The sequence below is a fragment of the Cephus cinctus genome, unplaced genomic scaffold, assembly GCF_000341935.2.
Source record: "Cephus cinctus unplaced genomic scaffold, Ccin1 Ccin1_scaffold0813, whole genome shotgun sequence".
Classification (NCBI taxonomy): Eukaryota; Metazoa; Arthropoda; class Insecta; order Hymenoptera; family Cephidae; genus Cephus; species Cephus cinctus.
Window position 1 is genome coordinate 32,406 of NW_014333408.1, and position 16,098 is coordinate 48,503.

At 44.1% G+C, this 16,098-nt stretch overlaps 1 protein-coding gene and 1 pseudogene across 1 annotated transcript; both read right to left on the reverse strand.

The window, feature by feature from the left end:
• The window catches only part of LOC107270725, a 99,614-nt pseudogene that overhangs the window by 20,634 nt on the left and 62,882 nt on the right, over window positions 1–16,098 (reverse strand).
• LOC107270724 (fatty acyl-CoA reductase 1) lies at window positions 11,832–15,571 on the reverse strand. Its single transcript, XM_015745996.2, has 4 exons — window positions 15,360–15,571; window positions 14,387–14,863; window positions 13,281–13,511; window positions 11,832–12,627 (listed from the first exon to the last, which is right to left on the reverse strand). Exons 1-4 carry the CDS (start codon window positions 15,542–15,544, stop codon window positions 12,330–12,332), a joined length of 1,191 nt encoding a protein of 396 aa, XP_015601482.1. The 5' UTR covers window positions 15,545–15,571; the 3' UTR covers window positions 11,832–12,329.

The following is a 16,098-nucleotide window of genomic DNA, read 5'->3' on the forward strand; positions in this document are numbered from 1 at the left end:
CCCCCAACGCCCGCCCCGCCGCCCCCCCCCGAACCCCGCAACACCTACTCCAACCAAACGCAACTACAATCTACTCCCGATTTACTCAGAATAATGGAAATTCTCTGGCTTCCCCGTAACTTCGGCTCTCTTTCCCAGTAGCATGTGTGCTCTATCGACTGTCTCGCATGACGTCATTACACTTTATTCTCTCGAACGCAACACTTCTGAGGATTTACGTGCAAGCTTCGCTACGCGGGAACAATGGATCCGCTGGATCGGCTAACGTGCAATCACAAGCTCACTTCACACGAACAATGTTGAACCTCGTGCATTCTTTCTCAGGGCACATGTTTTTATTCAATTTCCAGACTCCCGAAGTCCGACTTGCTGCTGAAAACCACAAACTTGTCGCGAAGCTCGTCAACTCGAACGTAAAAGCAGATATCGACGATTCTTTGCCAGCACAAAACTGTTGATCGTTAAAAGCAGAAAGCACGGTGGAAAATTTGCCTAAAAGATTCATCGAGCAGGGCTCGCAGAATCTCTTAGCATTGTTCCTTTCAAAGAATATTATTTGCCGGATGCATATTCTGTCGCTTTCACACACAAATTCCGTCCAAGTATTTAATCTATTTCCTCTTATATTACGACGTTTCCTGCTCATTCGTCATTCACACGCGTAGTGATAGGATACGTGCGGCAACCGATGGATACGGAGAACAGACTTGGGTGAAGAGAGGGCTGAAAGGAGCTTCCAATAGGGAAAGAGCAAGAGAGAGCGAGAGAGAGAGAGAGAGAGAGAGAGAGAGAGAGAGAGAGAGAACCGAAGCTTTGTAACTTTCGTTTCGCGCCCCATAGGACAGTCGCAAATCGTGGCTTTGACGCGTTGCGGCGCCACCGTACACTTCATACGCTTTGTGTCTCTTGTCAGCGGCGAACGAGCTTCTACGCGCGACTTCTGCCGCCTGTTTTTTTCGCAGTGTGGAAACGTTCCGTACGTCCGTCCGATAACTGAAATGCTCTCGTGGTGGAGACCGCAATTCGACTGCGCCAGCGCTTAGCTAGATATCTACCTACCCCTGAACGAGCCTTCCACCCCTCGCCGATTCTCCGCCGCTGCGTCCTCTACCTCCTCCACCACCTCCTCCACCACCTCCTCTACCTCGCTCGCGCCGCCATCACACCTCCGTCCTTCTCGTCCTGATTGCCGTTCCCTCGCTAGACGATTGCAGAACTACTAGAGTCACGAGAGAAGTCGAGAGAGAGAGAGAGAGAGAGAGAGAGAGAGAGAGAGAGAGAGAGAGAGAGAGAGAGAAAGAAGAAACACAAGGAAGGCGGAGTGAGACGCTTCTCTTACTATTTCTACCTAATCATCTTGACATTTCTCGTTGCCTACTCTTATAGTAATACACTAAACACGTTAGAAATATTGAGTTAAAAATTCAGAACGGCCTGGCGTATAAATACGCAAAATTTCTTTCAGAAATTGATATTGCCATTCGTCTATAATAAGCTAAAAAGGTAAAAGCTTAGCACAATGGGAAGAAGGCGTTCCAGGTTCGCACACTTGCTGCAGGGCAGGCACCACGCAGATGTCATCATATTACGATTGGTATATTTGTAGGAATATTGAAGATTTCTTTCTTTATACTATAATGAAATACTATTCCGAGTTCGAATAGACGGGAACTAACAAGTTGTCGAGTAGAAGACAAGGCGTGACAGGGAACTCCAAATATCGTGATATTCTGGAATCGACATTTAATTTCTAGAGTATACTCGTCAGTAGATACCCGAATAGCAGTGGTGAGTACTTCAAGTGCAAACGGGGCCCCGATAAGTAAGCACGCAATTACGTAAAGGACGCAACTAACGATACGATCGGATGATCATAAGGCGACCCATGAAATCGCTGAATCTGTTGAATCCAGTGAAGCCCCTAAAGTGCAACGAAGCAACTCGGAATGTTCGACCACTCCTCTCCATTTCGTCAGTTTCCAACAAAACGATGTAAAAGTATCTCTCACGCGAGGCTCATTAGCATTTAGAGTGGAGAAGGATTTATTTTCTGGCTGCGACTGCTGGATCATGATACAGTATGCATAGGGATTAGCTTTCCGAATTCGGACCTCGACAATAGCAAAGGACCCGATTCTCTCGCACCTCGCACCTTGCAGCAGCTCTGGAACAGGGGATCACCACCTTCCGCGGGTGATATGCCTCAGCGATTAATCCTCCCACCTTTCTGTCTGTTTCCTTTATTCACCTACTTCTTGCTACGATGTGTCTCCTGTGACCACTGAACCACTTTGAAACGCACTCCCTTCAAAAATCCCAAGACTTTATGGCCTCGTAAAGTCCTCTCCCGTGTCCTGAAGGAAACATTCGGGAAAGTAGCGACTACATAAAACTTTCATAAAGCCCATGTGTTCACACGGGAAAAACAGACTCTCCGTTCTACGGATGGCAACCTCCAAGACAGTAGCCTGCCTTAGTTCTCGGGCAATTCCAGCTAAAAGGAATTATCTTCAGTGCTGTTGTGCTGTAGTTGTCTTTAGATCACAGAATCTTTGGACTCCTAAAGCTCCAGTAATCGGGCCTCTAAATCACAGTCCGCACCAATCGCTTTTCTCTTTCATTACGCTCTATAAGTATTATGTTTTTATTATATCTAAAAGTTCATAGCTAATTTCGTCTTGAGAATCTGGTTCGAAGCTCAAAATCCAGTTACAAGAATCCGGACGGGCAGTTCACGTGGAACCGACGTCGCCGATGTCCATCGCACACGACAACTTGAGAGATAGAGGGCAGACTAACGCTGAAACGACACTACGTAAACCTTACTAAAATATCTATGACATTCGAATCGCTTCAATTCTCAGCTAATGATATTTCTCCTTTTTTTGACCGGCGTATCAATGAAGTATTGGAATAATTGAATTACTCAATGAAACGACGACTCACCTACCTATCCTAGGTGAGAATGAGAAAAAAGTATAGGAGGATGATACTGAAACATCTCTGTCGACCAACTATCGCTAAAGTCAATCATGAAGTAAATTGAAACCCACTGAGATTTAATCAACCACCAACTGATTACACATTCCTTTTTTTCCCCCCGAACAAATTCTGAAACTTCTTTGACCGTTACACACTGGTTCAACTTGTACGACGGGACTCGATCACTCCGTTTTCCGGTTTAAATCTCTCCGTTTTCCTCTTCTCGTTCCAGCTCATTAGAAAAAAATCTATTCCTAATGATCGTCCCAAAAACACAATTTTCGAAGAAGCATAACCATTTAACGTACTCACGAAATTAGTAATGACCGTGAGGAGCATAACAGTATAAATGCTTAGCTTCCATTATTAAGACCTATCGCGATCAGTATTAGAGCTGGAAGCGCATCCGAGACCTATAGCGTGGCGAATACTATGATAAGATCCTAACTCTAGCTAACGAAGATTACTCGGATACGCGTTACATCGATACATTATAACTGCCTATTGAAGGATCATGTTGTTGTGATCGACAGTGCAAAAGAGTTCCTTGTACGACCGTTACTACTGTACAGACGGCTGCGATCCAGCATCGAGTATCCAGTATCCAACATCAGTATCGTGCTACGCTAGACGCGGGGTCTAACCGTACTTCCGAACCTCGATGATTACATTAAGTGAAAATCCTAATATCGTCCCCGCACCTAAACCAGGAACCGCGAAACCATATGTCTCCAGCCACACGTGCCATAGAACTTGCTCTTACTTCGGGCAGATTGCAGTCACCTTGTCGGCGTACATACGTGAAACTTGACGCGGTCCGAATTCGCAAACTTCTCAGGAGCTTTGCCGCGCGAAATCTGAAATCTCGGAGTTCAGCCACCGCCGACGCTCAGATTGCTGACAATGTAGAAGCTTCCTACTAGTTTATACGATGAGTAATTATACATATATTTAGTGACTCGAGCTATCTGACGATGTGACATAGAGATTTCAAGCTTTCGTTTCATGATCTCAATCAAGTCAAGCTTTCAATCTTCCGGACGAGAGATACTCCCCATGCGGACCCAATAAAGTTACTGACGTTGGTACGTCATTAGAAGAGCTACGCCTGCTCGTATACAATATTATTTGGATAGACACTTCTTTTTGAATGGCGATAGTATCCGTGCGATGGCAGCACTCGAGGACATGTGCTCTTGCGACGCGGATACTCTAATCTAGTCGTGTGCAAAGAGAAGGGTGGAAAAAATGCAGAAACAAAGAATCCTCTCGCAGGCAAAGAACCCTTATCCGAACGGCACGTCATGAAAAAGTATTTGGTTTGCACTGTTGGCTCACACGTCAACCGGTTCTGGCTTCATGCTGAAAAGTCGGTTTGCTTAGAAATCTCGGCGTTTCAGTAGACTAACGAAGTGAGAGAACCGAGATAGCTGCTATAGAGAATTCTCAGAGAGACATCGTGTCTCCTCTGCGAAAAGCAAATTGATTTCCTGCAAGTCGAGAGACTTCTCCCTCTACCTTCCTGGCCCTGCAATTAAATCTCAAAGAGACTTCCATTCCGGTCCGCTTCCGACGAGTTCGAAAGGAATAGACAGGACTTTACTTCGACTCGAAAGAAAACAACTTCTTGCCAGAAAGTATCTACGGGACCGAGAGATTTTCTCTGTAAATTATTGAAGAGGAATCACTCTCAGGATTTCATGAGTGACGCCAAGGAGAAAGATATCGAGCAGAAAATTAGGTGTGTCATGAGGTCTTTATGAGAGAGCGATTCGCAGGGAGCTTGTAGGCAATGAAGGTGGAAGAAGATTGCCAGAAAACGGAGATTAGCTACTGAGATTTGACGTTTTCGTTGGAAATCGAAGACGGCCCTTCCGCCCTCTTTCGAGCGAAGCAGCTTCTTTGCCTGGCAGGGGATATAGTCTGTCGTCTGTCGTATGGCCGAAATCTAACAAATAATCGAGAATGATGCTGCTTCGACATGGGAGAATTTCAGAACAATAGGAAAGAAGCAAAGCGGATCGACAGATAAACGATTTACGGATCTGTGAATCTGTGACCAAAGAGATGACCAGAAGAAGCGCAAGCACCTTTTATCTTTGGCCATTAGATTCGCTGAGCGAAAACATTGTATCGCTTTGATACAATTTCAAAGACTCATAACTGACGTTCAAAAGAGCAGCAAACTCTGTCCGCATGATATCTCTTGGCCATCGTCCAGGAGTCCTGGAGTCCAGGAATTCTGCGAGATTCCGGATCTTTCATAAGTTAAGGGAACCGAATAGTCGGGCGAATAGGCGGCGAGCAAGCAAACTGTCGAGAGAACCGCAAAGAACATCCGACAGACGGCTCGATTTTCTCGACCTTCCGTTTCGTTCCTTTGATCCCGACTCTTTCACCGTTCCGGCAAGCCCTCATTTCTTCATTCTTTCTCTTCTACCATCCGTCGCTTATTAGTCCGATCACTCAAAATGAAAGAAAAAAAAAATGGTGTCGCACGTAGATGCGAAAAAGTTATAACGCAAGCCAATGTCCCGCGGCATGGGACATTGTCATTTGAATTATAGGAGGCACAGGAGGGTGTGAAAGGGACCTTGCGTGACTGCTCTAGAAATGTAAAAATCGAAGCTCGGTCGTTAAGGGAATATTTATAAGAATCGCGGGGATTCCTTGTGATATTCAGAGCGAGCACGTTTTTCTCGCGGATGAAAAATTAAAGCTTCTCATTTTTCAAGCATTTATCAAGTCCACGGTACCGGAGAAACTGCAAGGGTTGCAGGACGTAATCTTGAGCAATTCAAGGAATATCCACCATTCCCCTTTCTGCTCATCTTCTCTTCTTTTTTTTGACCTTCCTCATTTTGCAAGCCAGCACACTTACCATCTCTCTAACGTTATTATCTTTTTAAGTGCATGCCCAGACTAATTTTTAATAATATCTTTGCCGGGGTTTTCGTGCTGGGAGCTCGTTTACTCTCGCCGCTAGATACGGTCAAATCGTTTGTCCCGTGTAACACCTTTTCACCTTATGCAACGGCACAAAAGCTGCCGTCGTTCTTTGGCCAAAATAATGTGCCACCATTTACTCCATCTCATTTTCTCGTCTAAAGTCGACCTCGGAGTGAGAACAAACGGATTCTCATTCCGGTAGAAAAGTCTCGAGATGATTCTAGGTTCCAGGCCACTAAGTTAAGAAAAGCAATCAGCTGTGGTCTGACGAGGAACGATTATTACAAAATCCGTGAAGAATCTTCTTTCGTAGGACTGATTAACTAACTATAGTTCTTGGCGATGTGCCGCTGCTCTTTGAACATTTTCAAGCGACCTCCCAAGACACCAGTACCAAGCCAATTTACCTCATGATGCTGTAATGCGCGCACGACTATACGAATGGCAGAAGGGACGAGCTTAACGAACTTAACTGGACTTCTGGAGAATTAGTTGCGCACCAAAAAATATCCACGAACATCTATTCCCCAACTTGACTTTCTTAAGCTCCACATTCCTGCTTGGCCGAATCTCGTCGAAGACGTTTTAACGGACGAATGTCCTTCCTTGCCAAAGAATCGCGCATGGCCACGAGAATTCTAAACAATGTTGCTTTCGTTAAACTGCTGACGATAATAGATGTTATCAAATATTCGTTCGTGCTCGCAAGATCCTTGAAAGTAACGTCTCGTATTGATTAAAATTGACCACTCTGTATAATTCACCTCGAAATCAGAGTAGTTGACCTACTTCCTTTTCTAAATCTCATCCCCGTTCCCGCTTTCCTCCTACTTGTCTTTTCTTTTCCTTCTTTGTGTCCTCTTTTCGCTTCCGTCCCGTCTTCTAAGGTTAGCTCCTCATACATTTCCATTCTACCGTATTTTATTATTTCGTTTATTGCTCGGTGATAAAATTAAGTGCTCGAACCCAGACGTTCTATCCTACCAGCAGACTTGCCCATATCTTCCTTTCGGTTCCGATCGACTTTATGTCATCTATTTCTCCTTATGATTTAGTATCGATTAAAGTGTCCTCTAAGATTTTTCTCGTAGAACAAAATGGGACATACGTAGGTGAATTCCCTCGGGCACTCTTTTTTTTTTGCCAATTTTTCGAATTCTTAGTATGGCAGACGGCGAACACCGATACTGCACCATTCGATTCACCATCCTTTGTAAAACAAATACGAGGGTATAATATCAATAATCCTATGAAATAATATGAAAATGTGTCTTCATTGCCAAAGATAGCAAAGGTTTTAGCGGTTGTCGATCGTTCGCTCTGCGTGGGCTTGTTCGATCATTGCGAGGGATGATTCTAACTGTAACGCAAGAATTATTACATCAAGCATATGTGCATTTTAATTTTATCATACATAACCGTGGATACGAGTTTCGAATGCGATATTACCGGACGCGAGAAAGTGTGCAAAATTCCCAATATCAATGTAAAGTTTCATAAAAGGGTCACGAAGAGCCACGCGCATTGTGTGACTGAAAAATCGCTTGAGTAAATTAGTACGGCCATTACGGTTCAGCATACAGAGTACGATGAAGAGGAAGTCCCGAAGAAAGTAATACGAGCGCCTGTATACGTCATAAAAAGACATTAACTTTGGAAAACAGGATGAAAGCAACGTAAAGCTGTATAGGGTTACGAGGGTTATTCATCCGCGACGCATCAGTCGAAATAAACTGCAGATAATTTCAAGTGAATAGCTCTGTAGAACAATGTCTGCCGATCAGCATGAGTCAGAGCGTGGCAGACACGTGAATATACGAGAAAGCCAAAAGTTTACGGAAACTTCGACAGGAGCCATATCGCATGATGGACACTCGCGCGGAGCCTTTGCACGAGCTCTCCCGTGTTTTCGCTCATAACTCCTCGCGCCTGAATCGAATCCTCGGAAGGAGGAGAGGAAGCATCGCTTCTACTTCCTGAAAAGCAGGCACTTTCAAAAATACATGACGTTCGGACAGGGGTGCATACGTGCACGCATGCTACACTGTGAACCATAGCAGATTCACGCAGTCTGCCATTGATTTAATGATAATCCAAACTTTATCTGTACGTATGAATCGACGACACAAACCGTCGAGCGAATTATGAGGTTGGTGAGTGATATAATAGTGAAGGGAAGGGATGATCTTGTATATTCTAAATGCGTCTGTAAGCCGGCTTTGGCGGTGTGTAACGGCACGTACGGTGATAGGTACAACTTCCTTGGTAACAAGTCGAACTTCCTGTTATTTAGCACAGATTGCAGCTCGGAAGTCGAGATACTGGAAAGCAAGAGGATCGTGCACGGTGTGAATTCAAAGAAGGACTGCAAGTTCAGCAAGGCTCAGTTTCACGAGTCACGCGGATTTTTATTTCATCCTTGCGGCAGATTACTCGTTGTCCTTAATGATTTTTTGTTAATACATGTATTTAAAGCTATCTACTTTACAAAGCTTTCCAAGTATCGTACCATACCGAAATTTCCTAGTAATTATTTCCAGGATTAATCAAATGTTGACTCTAATATCGAAAACAGTACGTAGCAATAAGGAAGGGACGTCTCGGGTTATTTAAAGATCAGGGGAGAACGGTGTCGGTTGAAAAGCAATATCGAATAAAATAAAATCGTCTAATCCACCATCTATCGCTAGCGAATCAATTATAATTGTCTGCTCAGCTGTAATGTTGTTTTAAGAAAATGTGACAAAAATTTCACACCTAAATTCCGTAAGAGTCATCGGTAACGTCAATTAGGATATAATTCGTTTGTGTTTCGACCGGTACTTGCAGTCCGCCCACTATTCTCTCCTGTTCTCTTGTTATCCTTTTCAATTTTCGTTTCTCTCGCCTTAAAGGAGTTCAGATTCTATCGGAGAAACGAAAGGACTTGAAACAGTCGAGAGAGTAGTGGAATAGTATATACTCGGTGCTCGACGCTTGACAATAACAAAGTCTACTAAAAGAATAGCAGGAAATTAAATGAAACGTAAGGGGCTAGGGTCGCGACGCACGTGGATGTATGTCCTGTCCTCCTACGCTTAAAGGATGCTCCGGAACCCTCGAAAACATTTTTCCAGCGTATATCTGTACCGGTTGTATATACGGAGAACACTATGATTTTACAACGTTAACACTGTACTTGCAGATTCACGAACAGTTCCCTACCCATTTGTTAATCGCGTTTTAAGAAATCAGGAATCACGTCTTCAGAAAAAAAAATAACAAAGACAATTACGAATCGTAAAAATTCATTGATTTGAAAACTTTCTCATATAATTTTACGAAACGACCCTGTCTGAGAATTGGATGGCTCGACATATTATTCTTAATACAAACCAGTGAGACAGGGTGAGAGATATTTTATTTTGAGGCCTCAACAGTCTACAGTCGATATGGCTTGCGAACTATATTTTTCATAATGAAGTCTCTACTTCAAAAGTTTAGTCCTCACACGACTATCGGATCTCAGGAACTTTCAAGGAACAAACCACATCCAGCCACCTGCTAGGAGCCTCGCTTCACTCATGCGAGTCCCGCACAAGGATCACGATAAAAAGTAGTCAAACTACGTGATACGATCGAACCAGTAATCGAGATGAACCGATGACTATGCTCGAATCTGGGCGAATTAGGTTGTCGAAAAATCGTTCGACACATTCGATTCATCATCGGGAATCCACTCGACAAGGAATCCATTTAAATGCACTCTCGACGTCCCTTCGATCGTCAGACGCGCAATGAAAAAGTTCCTTTCCATTTTCGGCACTGATAGGTTCGATCGGAAAGCAGAGGACTGCAAATACGCGACGGCGTTTCTGATTCGTTTGCCAATTCAAGGGCCTCAACTACAAGCTCAGCAGCGTTTTGCATTGGCGACCTTGTACTTTGCCAAGAGTTAGGGATTACGGGGTGAAAAGTACACGGTGAAAAGTAGATAGTCGTGAGGTAATGGATAGATTAACCACATCCCTGTATAATAGTGGAGGGAAAGCTGCTTAGGCAGCCGAGCCATGTGAATTCACGAGTCACGACTCCCTCCGGATTCGCTGAAGTTTACCCCAGAGCCGTGCACAATGCAAACTGTAACTTATGCGCGAGGCACACCGAGCCCCGGACCGCCGTTAACGCACATGCACTGCCGCACATTGGCGTACAGTGGCGTACAGTGGCGTACAGTCGCGTACAGTGCCAACACACACACTGTCCTGTGCCATAGTGGCGTTTGCCTAGGATTCCTCTTGTTTCTCGTCTCTCCTAGGCCGCCGCGGCTAGTGTGGCTGAAGCTTAATTAAACGTAATCGCTAGAGAATATCGAACCGGAAAATGTTGTCGAGCAAAATGTCGGCTCATAAATTAGAATTGAGAAACGAAATGAAAAAATGTATTATATTTATGACGATCGTATCGGCATACAACCGCCCATGAAGATACGGCTCGTGCGAAATGTTTTATAAACCTAAAAACTTGTAAGTTTTTCGTTAATTTTGGCAATTCAAGTTTTTGGCTCGGTGCCCTGACATTTGTAAATTTAATATAGTTGATCAGAGGTGTATGAAGAAAGGAAATAAAAGAATCTCAAGAGGCGTGGTAGAAGTTCAGAGTGTGCCCGTCTTAAGCTCCGGTAAACACGATCGCGAAATAAAGTGGAAAAGGTGAAGAAGAAGAAGCAACGTCAGCAACGACAACAGCTGTTCCAAAAGTTCTTGGGTGTTCCAGGAGTCTCTTTCAGGGCACATAATCCTGGCAAGTCGCATTACTTTCTAAGAGGTCCAAAAACATGTGCCTTTCTCTCTCTCTCTCAAACACACACAGACTGCCTTCTCATTGTGCTCTCTCTATCAACTTATCATAACTTCGACTGTTTGCTGAAAGCCGCCTCAACGACTCCGTCGCCATTAACTACTCTTCTGTTATTTACCTAGAGAAGCGTTACTCACTTCTGGCCTCAACCTACTTGACCTTTCCTATTTGCATTAACGCAAGCATACCGTGCTTACTTTTCTAGAAAGTGGAGTAAGAAGTGAAAGGTCAACTTGTATTGCACAAAAAAAAACACACACACAAGCACTTGGCGAGATGGAAATTGAAAGGAAGAGAGCAAGAGAGGATTGAAATACTGCAAATAAAGTTCGAGATTTTCGATATAGTGGATAATCAAGTGAAAAGAAAAAGAAAAAGAATCCTTGGAAATAGAATGAATTAATGCATCTCGTTCTCCTTCACTTTCAGCGTCTAACCCTTCCCCTGCCTTGCCTTCCTGTGCCTATTGGAGCCGGTTTCTCCCGTTTCACCGCTGCGTCTCACTGCCAGCTATCGTTCAAGTTCCTTCGAAACAGACGTTCCCAATTATTATTATGAAGGCGCAGTTCCACTTAGCACGTCCAATTATTTCCCACGAAACTAATCTGCAAGTTTCTTTGCTGGATTTCCTCGCTAAAAACTGGTAATAGGATTTTAAAAGCATAATTCGGTTCAGCACTCTGCCAGCATCAGCAGCGAATGTCACACGAGCTGAGCTCGCTGTGGCGCATCTCGAAGAAAAGAGTAGCAGCTACTTTCTTAGCTACGTTTCGTAGCTCGACAGGGAGAGTGTGCTGTAGAGAGTGCTCCTGTGCAGCTGTGCTGCTGCGCCGACTACTTTCATATGGTGATCACCTCGATTTACCTGGCATCTAAGTCGAACGCGTAATTCTCTCTTGAAAAAACTCTTACCATAATGAAAAAAGATAATCTTAATGAATAATCTTCCATTCAATATTATTTCCGCCGACACTTCAATTCTCTTCATTGTATTTTCTTGCTTCTGGGATCGATCCTATTTCGAAATTTTCAACTGCCCCATCAGTTTCCTGCAGGGACAATTAGTTTGTATCGCTTTTTGTATTTGCTTTGTATCCTATAACATAGACGCTTAGGAAGCTCAACGCTCAATCGGTTCGACATATTGGTTCACATTGATAGGTTATTATTATAACCGGTGGTTATATCACCTACTGTTCTGACCTATACCCATATCGATATACGAATATTATATTGTAATATTATGGTTCTCGTTGATAAGCATCAAACTTTTGCGAGACTCATGAAGGGCAAAATAGGAGAATAGGAAGAGCATTCGGTGCATGGTGGAGGTACTCTGACTCTTACCTCTAGTTCGGGGAGGGGCATTAATGTCTGGTACTGTACAAATTTCTTCGTTGCATCGTCCATGTGAGAAGCGAACATTAAACTTCTGTTTTAGGAACGTGCTGATTGTCGCTTCACGATTCTTGCATTTCAAGAAATTTCAAATCGAGAATCATAATATCGCATTTAATACAAAATAAAATACACGAACCAAAAACTACCAACGTAATGAGCTATTTGCAAAGCAGCAGAAAAATGGCAAAAATTATAAAAGCTAAAGAAAACCATTTGAAATTCTTGATAATTCTCGAATTCCTATCATCGGAGCAATGCTTTCTAGTAGCAGCAGCTGCACAGAGAACATAAGTCTCGACATCGATATTCACGCAAACAGGAAAGGCTTCTTGTTCCTCGAGACTGAGTTGCCGCTGAAGAAGGTGTATGCGATTTCTCTCGACGGGCCAGGACCTCAAAAGAATCGGTTCGAGGGTTTGCAAGGCATTGCGTATCCTCAAATGTTCCTCGAGAATTCTGAAATTATAATAATCGATACCTTACGGAGGATCCTGCATCACAGTGGAGACGCAGACCGCAAAATTATCACTGCAAACGCAATCAGACTAAAAAAACTACTAGCAGAAACAACTTTTTCATTGGAAATGTTATGAGCAATTCGCCAAACTCTCTTTTATAGCAATTTAGACATGGACAAATACATCGCATGTGCAGTAATATATTCCGTACTACTACGTTCCCTGTACTACACTGATTGTGAGCGTCATTGATGGTGTCCGGAGGTGGCGGCGCCTGCTCACCTATCTTGGTCCATGGGCGCAACGCAGAGAGGAGAGCACGCTATGGTGCGAACGAGATGCCAAATCTTGCGAGAGCAAGACCACTAGCGTCATAATGCCGACCCGTTCGCACCACTACTGTGCGAAAAGGACGCAACGAGCGACGCTTTGGCGTCTCGCCGCGTCATAGTGCGTTGTGCATAGTGCTTTGCGTTGCGCGCACGGACCAAGGTAGATTGAGCAGGCGTTCGCCAATTATCCTCTCTTACCTCACCGTACTGCGTCTACAAGCTGGACATCATTAATGACGCTCAGTCAGCGTCCATTGCAGGAAATTATATTACCTTTGGAAGAAAAATAATATAAAAATATTTCCCGTTAGAAGATTACCTGTTTTTCCCGCCGAAGAGAGATAAGATCGTGTCGCAGATAACAGAAGGCAACCATTCAAGTAAAAATACGACTATTCGATGAAGAAGCACCAGCGACGTTATTCCAGGAATTCCAAAGCTAGGATATGCAAAGTTTCGATTGGCTCGCTGCGCTTTATTAATTAGCTCGCCCCAAGTGCAGCCAATCGTCGTCGCATTGTAGACTGTTGTACTAGAGTCTTTATGTTCTCTGGAATGAAAATTAGCGTTAAGGGAGAGTCTTTGGGAAATGAGCCAGACGAAAGATGACCATTTATTTGATTCTGGCGAATGAGACGCGAAATTAATCATTTTTTAATCAATCTCTGGTACCGCTGATGACATGTGTCGATTTTATTTTGGAAAAATGTCTTTCGTCGTTGTCTTTATCAGCAGCATCAGATCGCAGGAAAAGAACTGTTTTCTCTTGCGTCTTGAGCCTCGTTGGCTCGGAATAGCTTTTACAAGAATATCTTCTGTTCGTGGAACCAATCGTGATTCGTGATACTAGTAATTTCCCATGACAACTTTTGACTATTGAATATTTCTTGACGCATGGAAAAATAGCAGAATAAGCAAATGCACTGCAGGAAAGGAATAAAAAATGTTATATTCACTTGCTTAACCAGTTTATAAAAAAGAAGAATTATCTCAAGCAGAATGAAGGAGAAAAATCGGACGAGGCAAACTTTCGCTCGCATCTGCCGACGGCTAGGTGACTCGCGAGTCGACCAAACAGGTCGAGAAGTCGACGGTTACGATCCATTAAGCTATTTCGACATTCGAGAAAGCGGAAGCGTACCGAACCACGTGCCGAGTACGCGCCAAGCTACGTCTTTCCATTAAATGATCTTTTGCAACGTATGGCATACGGAGAAATCATAGGACGCAGAATAGCAGTAAGTAAACGTTGACTCAGAGTGAATGGCATTTAACTGCGTTAATGAAATGAGAGAAATAAAAGAAAGTTTCTCGAAGAGCGAATGTCAAGAATGTCGACAGCAGGGAACCTGGTAAGAGTTTTCAATTGAAAACGCCAGGAAATTTCAACGATACAGTTGGGTCGGATGTCATTGGCGCATTTACCTAGTTTCTCTCTGGTAGACTGCAACGAGCATAGTGTTAACGGCCAGATCTATTGGAATCAGTTCTGCGGGTAGTTCGGATCGACAAAGTGCATAGCCTGCACCAACCATGAGTGCAGTTGCACCTCGAAGGATCCCCACGTGTCCTGGCATGGGTTCTTTCCAGGCAGGACCCAACAACGGGACGCGGATCAGGCACAGCGGTATCTCCGGTATGTATTCGTTCTGAAGACTCTCCGTAATTTGTCCCTTATGTCGAAAGATGCTACTGGCTGCACCCACGACACTCACGGCCGGCAGCTCCTGGGCGAATTCGAAGACCGCGTCATGAGGACCGGCGGCGTGGAGGACGACGGTGACGTTCGTCAGCGCTGTCCTGTCCGCTTTGGCTAAGCCGAGGCCGTTGTAGAGGAGATTCCCCTCGAACGGCTTCACGCGGGAAATCGCGTTCGGCTCATCCTGCAGCAACCTCCCGTACCTAACAATCAGCCAGTCATTTATTTCTCGGATTTTTATCAGAAGCTTCTTCCTCAATCTCCTCAAGAATAATCCAAGACCAAAGCTTCGAGTATAAAGCTGAAAGATTCGATCCCAATTTTTATAACTATCCCGCGATTTTGTCAGCTGCTCTTGTCAAAATTAACCGACCTCCAGCTTCGTCCCCCTGCGGACACTTTTCTACCTTGTACCTTTTTCCACCCGATACCTCTTACGATGTACATGGTAAATTTTCAAGATCCTAATTGCGTAACCCATATGCTCACTCTGTCACGAGTAAGAAGAATTGACACATTAATGATTTTATACATCGCCGTGTTTCCCACTGGCATTTCAACTATCAAAACTATCAATGCAAAGCAAAATCAGTAACGCTAGTTACGCGAATTAAAAACTTCATTGGTTCTCCGATCGACATAAAACATTAGCCGCATACTCTAACGTAATTCAATAAAATCTTTAATCAGCCTTCATACCCAGGAGAGGCAAAAATTGCTTTAATTCGATTACTCTTGTCACGGCCATTTTTTGATCGTAAAATCACGTAAACTTTCACTCTTGGAAAAGATCTCAAAAGTTTCTCGAGCAAAGCTCGTCCCAATTCACTGGTCACGCCCGTAAGGAGGATCTCGCGGTCCGAGTACCAGTCGCACAGAGTCATGATCTTCTACTGACCGCAGTAAAAGAAAGCAAGCGTAGCCATCGCGCCACCAGGCGAAAGTCCTCGAATCTTCTGGGCTCGCAGCCTCTCGTAACGCACAACTCTAATCCAGAACTTCGTAACATAATTAAGAAAGAAACCATGGTGAAATCTCGGGGAATTCGACGAACGGATAAGCGTAGCCAGTTGCGTTAGCGTCTCGCGACTTCTGTGCATAGCGGAACATTTCTGTCATATCTGAACATTTCGGATCATAAGAAGACAAGAAAAAGGAATTAATCGAAGAGGCTAGGGCAGTCCTGACGCTTCCGTGTCTCGCGAGAGTATGCTAAGCGCAGCAATTGGTATGTAGAATACCGCTGCGTTTTTCCCTCAGCGAAAGAAATAACCGTTAAGGGAAGCCATTTGCGGTTGTATATGGAACACGTGGAATCGCACTATTACACCGTGAGATTAAAGTTTGAATTGTTGGGGAAACAAATTTCATAGCTTCGCTCAGTCCCCGCTCGTCTCCCCGATGGAGCCTCCCGACTGACGACGGTGCGCCAAAGTAA

What these genes read in the sequence shown, in the direction of transcription:
- LOC107270724 (XM_015745996.2), bottom strand. Translation starts at nt 15,544, where the DNA reads ATGACTCTGTGCGACTGGTACTCGGACCGCGAGATCCTCCTTACGGGC. An exon ending in GCAATTTTTGCCTCTCCTGG is followed by an intron (nt 14,864 to 15,359) that starts GTATGAAGGCTG and finishes GCTGATTGTTAG; the next exon opens with GTACGGGAGGTTGCTGCAGG. An exon ending in CTCTTCGGCGGGAAAAACAG is followed by an intron (nt 12,628 to 13,280) that starts GTAATCTTCTAA and finishes TTATAATTTCAG; the next exon opens with AATTCTCGAGGAACATTTGA.